General features: G+C 44.9%; 1 protein-coding gene across 1 annotated transcript in view; it reads right to left on the bottom strand.

Annotated features, from left to right (window-relative positions):
- Positions 1-7,500, bottom strand: part of kiaa0825 (KIAA0825 ortholog) — a 101,424-nt gene that overhangs the window by 74,169 nt on the left and 19,755 nt on the right. Inside the window, exons 7-9 of the mRNA XM_076289053.1 lie at positions 6,513-6,683; positions 2,889-2,980; positions 2,515-2,736 (exon numbers count right to left, since the gene is read on the bottom strand). Of these exons, the coding sequence (XP_076145168.1) occupies positions 2,515-2,736; positions 2,889-2,980; positions 6,513-6,683 (485 nt within the window). The remainder of the gene's footprint in view (positions 1-2,514; positions 2,737-2,888; positions 2,981-6,512; positions 6,684-7,500) is intronic.

Raw genomic sequence — 7,500 nt, 5'->3', positions numbered from 1 at the left:
GAGCCTTGCTTACAGGAGGGGGGGGGGGGCAGATGTCATGATCAACAATACAGTACAGTCGGGGGGGGGGGGGTTGCCAAAGACCCTTGGACATACAAAACTGCACTCTCTTTCTCTTTTTCTCTCTCACTCTTTCCCTCTCTCCCTCTCTCTCTCTCTCCCTCCCTCTCTCGGTGGCGGCGGCGGCGGCGGTCCTTTTCCTCTAAATCTCAATCGCCCGTGGACGCTCTGCCCGCCGCTGGGACGGGCTACGGGCTCCGGGGCCGCCAGCCGCCAGCCTTTGAAGTGCCTCTGTTTTCTAGCGTCTCTGCCGGACTCTCCCTCGCTCTCTCTTTCTTTCTATCTCTCTCTCACAGTCTCTTTTCCTCTCTCTTCTTCTCTCTCTCTACAACAGTGAGTGAAGGGGTTTGATCTCAAAGGACAGATGGCCCAGAACAACTGATCGCCTGCCCAGCTGCCAGCACAGCTTTACCATTATACACACAGAGGACTCATACATACACACACACACACACACACACACACATACACACAAACACAAAAGCTGAGAGACCAGCTCAAGGCCCACCCATAGCCCTTCTACGTGAACTATTTTTTTTTTTTTTTTTGCTTCAGAACTTTGTTGGTTTGTTGGCCAGACAGACCACACAGTAGACAATGCATTTGTTAAACAGCATTAACTTCTGATTAGAGCCCGACCGATTTATCGGCGGGCCGATATTATCGGCCGATATTAGGCATTTTCCAAACTATCGGTATCGGCATTTATAATGGCCGATAAATGAATATTTTTAAAATAAAATAAAAACGGACGAAACAACCTTCAACCATGTCATGAGTGTTGGCGTTGTATAGTTTGTCCAACAGAGGGTACTCTACACCATCCCTGCTGGAAACACTCGTGTATAACGCGCCACACATCCTGCAACCTGCTGATCTAGCCAGAGTCAGGCAGAGAGATCATCAGTGAAGTGTGTTCATGGTGATTTGGTCACGAGACATACATTGCTTGAAATAACAATTAAAAGAACATCCCCATCAGTTCTCTTAACTCAAATAAGCATGACAAAATTCGTGAAAACAATGTCCAGTTTTGCTGCTGTTAAATAAACCAAGAGTGAAGAGGAATTAGCTAGTAATTACGTTACGTTGTTACAGTGTAGTTGACTGTCTGTCCTTTTAACTTTTGACAATGTGACTGAAGATGTATTTCTTTAATAGCGTGACAGTTAGCAGTGAGACGTATCATCTCTCCCCGGCCTGTTATTTTGAAAGCGTATGTTTACAATTTGCAGTATGACGTTATCCATTGCTAAATTAGGGCTCATCATAGACTAGCTAACCACAAAGCTAGCTAATGCCATGAATATCAGTGGAAGACCGCTAACGTTAACATTAATGAGCTTGGAAACCACAACGAACTTATTCTGCCTAAATAAAGTAATGATTTATAACTAGTATATCTGTAGTTACAGTCCCTGCATTGTAAAATGTAAGTTAGACGTGCGAGGAGTGAACATTTAGACATAGAGAAAAAGTATCAAACGTAGCTTGTGCAAAACGTAGCTTGCGCATGAAAGTTAGCTTTTCTTTTACACGTGTGTGAAATCCAATGACTGATTACAGTAATGATTAACGAGTTAGTGGATTTAGATCACTAAATAGTAGGTTTTAGAAGGCAGGCAGCAACTGATGATTGAAAATGGTTTGATGTAGCTTGATGGGAAATAATTTTAAAAGTGCAGGTAAAGGGATAAGCAAGCTGACATTGTAATTATAAGGTAGCTTATAAGGCAATAGGGACTAATTATTACACACGCACACTCAAACATTTAAGAGTGACCTTTATCTTGTTTAATGATAATACAAATGATGATGATAGTAATAATGTCATCATTATTTTTTGTAATTATTAAATCTTAGTTCAAAGTTATATTTATGAAGCTTACTAAGTATTTTAATACTGGTAACTTTGATTTGGTTGTTGTTATTATGTTTTTGTTCAAAAGACTAAGTTTCATATCTTAAGTTTCCAGTTTTATACATTTTATTTATCAGAACTTTAATATATTTCGATGTTCCTCTGTTCCACTGTGATATTATTTCAAAATAATCAAGTTTGTTTTTGAAATGCATTATCATATTATTTTAGTCAATACTCATAAATAACTACAAATAACTAGTTAGGGAAAGTTAATGTTTTGTTGCGCGTTTCTGAAAAAAAAAAATATATATCGGCCGATATATCGAAATATCGGATTTTTCAATTAACAAATATTTGTATCGGTATCGGCCTTCAAAATCCTTTATCGGTCGGGCTCTACTTCTGATAGCAATGTGCACAAATGTGGCCAAATCTGGAAAGAATAGCAACAGAAATTTCAACCATTCCTCAAAGTGACCTTTTCTCCCTTCTTTAAAATTCACACTCGATAATTGTCTACCTCGGGGATCTTTTTTTTTTTCCTTCTATGTGACGAGCGAGAAAGAGTTTGAGTGATGGGAGCAGCTTGCCTTGGCGATCATCTTGGGGCACTCTCGCTCCAGACAGGTGAGGCCGATGCCCTGTCTCTGTGGCACTGTGCCCAGCACCAGGACGGCCGAGCTGGCACGTGCCACCTCCTCCTGCTGCAAGCCCCTGGCACACACGTCCTCCAGTAGCACCTTCACGCAGTGGGCCATCTGGGGCACCAGCTCAACAAATGCCCCCCGCCACTCAAACTCCAGGGACACCGGCTAGAGAAGAAGTAGAAGAAGAAGAAGTCCATAGGGACAGGAGGCCATGTTTGTAGTTGTTAAAGACAGCAAAGGGGAATAAGGCTACTGTATGAGGAGGAAAACTACAAATATGGCAGTAGGTGGGAGGAAGATGGGGGGGGTCGGCTCACCTCTGCAGAGTTCAGGAGCAAATCGGGTGTGGCGGTGCTGCTGCCCTCTCCTGGACCTGCCTCGAGGTCCTCTTTAGATCTCTTTAAGATCCCTGAATTCACAAGCCAAACACAAGAGTTAAAGTTAGAGAGTTAAAAAAAAAAAACTTACTTCAACTCACTAAAGTACGACACATTCCTTTTGGGGCGCATACACACAACCTAATTACCATTCATTAAGCAGCCCCCCTCCTGTGAATTCTGGGTAAAAAAAAAAACACTGGAGCTTCTCGTTTGCTCTGACAGCAAACTCGTGGCGGAAACGAGCTAAATGCTGCGGAGTCGAGTCGACTCGGCCGCGTTAACCTGAGGCGAAGCGCAGACTCCTCGGCTCCCCACGCACGCTGCTGTCCCCTGCATCACCCCTGTCAACTCGCAGTGACCTGCAGCCCACGTGACGACGCAGACAGGCGCAGGGCGGCCCACACAGACGCCCAATTACTGCGGCCGCGTTGGCAGCGCCAGAGAGAGCAGCCGCCGCAGCAGGAGCAGCAGGAGCAGCAGGAGGAACATGACTGCTCTATATCTGGAGGCTTGGAGTTGATTTGAACCCCAGATACGGATGCTGGGGCATATAGCGAGTAATCCTTTTAGGAGGTTGAGGGGGAGGATATGATGTCTTTATAAGTGTGTGCATGTGTATACATGTGTTTGTGTGTGTGTGTGTGTGTGTGTGTGTGTGTGTGTCTCTCTCTCTCCCTCTCTTTCTGCATGTGTGTGTGTGTGTGTGTATGTTTGGGTAAGTGTGTGTATGTCTCTCTCTTCTCTTTCTCCATATGTGTGTGTGTGTGTGTGTGTGTGTGTGTGTCTGTCTGTTTGGGAGGAACAAATTAAAAGTGTATGTGTGTGGAGGCAGCATTTTTCTAATCAGTGGCGGAGTGTTTGGGACCCCGGGCGAGGCAATTTAGACCTAACAAGAGCCCGGCAGCCAGGCGCGGGCACAGAACCGCTGGCGTGTCACTCTTTGACCTTTAAGCTCATCTGATGAATTTCTGGTAATTAAGTCATTTGATTGCCTGAATTAATGATTTGGATAAGTGCCCTTTAAAGGCTGTTTACTTCTCTGTAAATCGAGCCTTTCTGCATGTCTTGTTTTTTAATGTAACCTTTATAGAAATTACTACACGCACCACTCGCTCCCAGCTCACTCTGCCACTATGGGCCACAGACAGAGCAACAGAGGAGAGAGAGAAAGAAAGAAAGCAAGAAAGAAAGCAAGCAAGCAAGAAAGAAAGAAAGAAAGAAAGAAAGAAAGAACATTTGTGTTTATATACTAGATAATTTGATGAATTCTTCACTGTTATGAAACATGGGAGCATATACAATGACTGCATCTTTTAAAACACATGTAAAGACTCAGTGATATTCAGTAACTGCAATAAAGCAAAATTATTTACCATATTCTTATGTTCACACTCTTTTGTCTATATTATGAGTCTGTATGAGATCAACAGGGTTCTCAATATTCCAGCAATAACAATTTTAAGTACCTTGACGGTTTGGGTAGCCTAGAAATCTAGACGCGCCCCTAGCGGCGGGCTAGTCTAGCAACTCTCCGTTGGCTTGTGAGGTCCAGAAATCGAAACTCAATCAGGCCAATTAAATTGTGTATAGAGTCGTTAGGTGGGCTTAACATAATGATTGATGGCAGAGTTGCAACGGTTGGCTTGAATTCCCTGCTACTTAAAAACAAATAAGATGGATGTTGCTGTTGGAGAACAGTGTGACACGAGTTAAGCTTTTATTAAGTTGGCAAACGTTTGAACTAGCCAACTAGCTCCGCTGGTGGGAAAAGCATGGGACTCATAGCGCTGCCGCTGTCCTATTGCGTGCAGAGGGAATTTGAAAGACAACTGATTATCCCGCCCCTCGGACTGAGCACTGCGAACGGTGAGTGCCCAGACCCTACATTTTAATGTGGGTCTGGCTCGTCAGGCTACGGTTTGGGTGCATTTTGTTGAAAATCAACTACAGTACATCTTTTGTTAACCTAACAAAACTAGCTAGTCATACATTTATATGTTCAAAATGTTCAAATTCACAATCAAAAATCGCAACCAAGACCTCCCATGCCCTGAAGGCCTGACATTAATAGCTTTATCTGTTGGCTGAGATATTGACTAATAAAATATGACTAAAATAAGTCCACTACTTGACAGAAATTCAAGCTCCTATGACTTCAGCTCATCTGAATGTGTTGGTCTCCAACCTGAGAACTTTCCGCACTTAAAGAGGAGCGTGGGAAGCTCAGGAGGACCACGAGGCTGGAGCCCAAAGCTTAACCGAAGGTCCACTGAATAGGAGAGCGATCCCTGCACTCTAGCGCTCGGGGTCGGCCATTACTCTCCCCAGCGGCCGTCGTTAGTCCAGCTGCAGGTGATGATGGGGCTGCTTGGAGGCCGGTTGTTCCAGTGGGAAAAAGGGTATCGGATGTTTCTGTGCACGGGTGGAAAAAACGGCCGCGTGGAAAAAGCTCCCCGTTCTCGCTCGCCGCGCACAGACAGGCGGCCGTAAACTATCAGTAGGGGTCACGGAGCTAGAGGTGGGATTGCGTTTCAGGCAAATAAAAAACCGAGAGGTGAAGTATCTGGTTGAGGGGAACCTGTCCAACATCTCCATATAGATTTTCACGAGCTTATGGTTTTATATGCCTTTTATATTTTACTGAGCTTGTCTACAGACTACTGTTCATGTTCTTGTGTGTATCAGTCAGTATGTGCCTGTGTGTGTGTGTGTGTGTGTGTGTGTGTGTGTGTGTGTGTGTGTGTGTGTGTGTGTGTGTGTGTGTGTGTGTGTGTGTGTGTGTAGTTGGCACAGTGGGCTGAGGGCATTTAACTTTCTTTTGTGTGTACTATATGCGTGTGTAAGAGAGAAAAGAGATAAACAGACAGAAAGAAAGAAAGGGAGACAGACAGAGAGAGAAACAGACTGAAAGAAAGAAGGAAAGAACAAAAGAAAGTATTTGATCCTGTGAGGGAAAATTGGTCTCTGCATTTATCCCAATCCATGAATTAGTGAAACTTAGCACTCAGCACACAGTGAACACACAGTGAGGTAAAGCACATTAATCCCGACGCAGTGAGCTGCCTGCTACAGCGGCGCTCGGGGAGCAGAGAGGGGTTAGGTGCCTTGCTCAAGGGCACAACCAGCCGTTCCTACTGGTCGGGGTTCGAACCGGCAACCCTCCGCAGTGTTTCCCATACATTGACTTATTTGTGGCGGCTCACCACAATATCAACATTGACCACCACACAATGATTTTCCAGGTTGTACTAAATTGTGCTTAAATCTGGTTAGCATCATAACCACGCTGCGCTAATTTGTTAAAAACTGTTGCATTCAAGTTAATTCTGCAAACCTACCACCACAAATATAATTTAATTCTGTGGGAAACACTGCTCCGGTTACAAGTTCGAAGCCCTAACTAGTAGGCCACGGCTGCCCCCAAAAGAGAAAGAGAGACAGACAGACAGACAGACAGGCAGATAAACAAAGACAGACAGAGACGGAGAGATAAACACAGTCAGACAGATAAACAGACAGTCAGACAGACAGACAGACAGACAGACAGGAGAGCAGCAGTACCTCTGGGGCCACAGGCGGACTCCCCAGCGCAGCTGAGGAAGCCTACGTCGGTGGCCAGCTCCTCCACCCTCTGCTCCAGCTCCAGCAGCGTGGACGCCAGCCGCGACAGGCAGCCCAGCTGGTGCGACGTCAGGGAGAAGCTACGCACCTTACGCACCGGCTCCTGAGGAACTGTAGACACACACACACACACACACACACACACACACACACACACACACACACACACACAACCACCCACACACACACACACACACACACACACACACACAGAGATAAGTCTGTATCTGTATGTGTATGTGTAATGTCTGATGGCAGAAGACAAACTGGTCTGAACTGAGATACTTTCAAATCTTTATGGCAACACAATGTATTTTTTTCTTTACATCAAAATAACGTCAAACTCATTTTGATGCTACAGTGACTTACAATACAGAGGATGAAGTTCCTGACCTTGCAGACGTGCGCCCAGAGAGCTTGTGTAATAGTGTTGTCGCGGGTAGGAGCATGACCCTTTTGGTCAGTTTTAGACTAATTGGGTACCCCTTTAGAGCTAAACGGCCACCCAGTATGTTAATAATTGACGAGAAGGGTAATAACTACATTGTGCTACTTTAACAAAGTTAACTGGATGTTACATGTATGAGCAGAATCCTCTTCATCCCTCAACTCGTAGTAAAAAAATTCCCCATATTTAGTAGCTCTGCTGCTAGCAGAGTGCAAGCAATGCAGAGGTTACAGACATGCTGCTCTGGCTGCATACATTAAGATCAAACAGACAACTTGCATATCCTCTAACTTGCTTTGGATGAGAAACATCTTCTGAATAAATGAAACATAACATCCAGTTCCAGCGACTGATTTTCTTCTGAACTTCTCGCTCTCACTCCCCAGAAAAAGTCGTCCAGCGGTAGCAGTTAGCGGCGAAGGGCGGGCGGGCGAGCGAGCGGTGAAAGGCACAAACTTTTTCTCCCCCGTAACCCGTGGA

Source organism: Alosa pseudoharengus, unplaced genomic scaffold (genome assembly GCF_046254945.1).
Source record: "Alosa pseudoharengus isolate Yale_2024_CS ecotype anadromous, Long Island Sound unplaced genomic scaffold, YU_APseudo_1.1 YU_APseudo_1.1_scf_17, whole genome shotgun sequence".
Lineage (NCBI taxonomy): Eukaryota > Metazoa > Chordata > Actinopteri > Clupeiformes > Clupeidae > Alosa > Alosa pseudoharengus.
The sequence above is the reverse complement of the archived record's forward strand: the minus strand, read 5'-3'. Positions and strand labels throughout refer to the sequence as shown.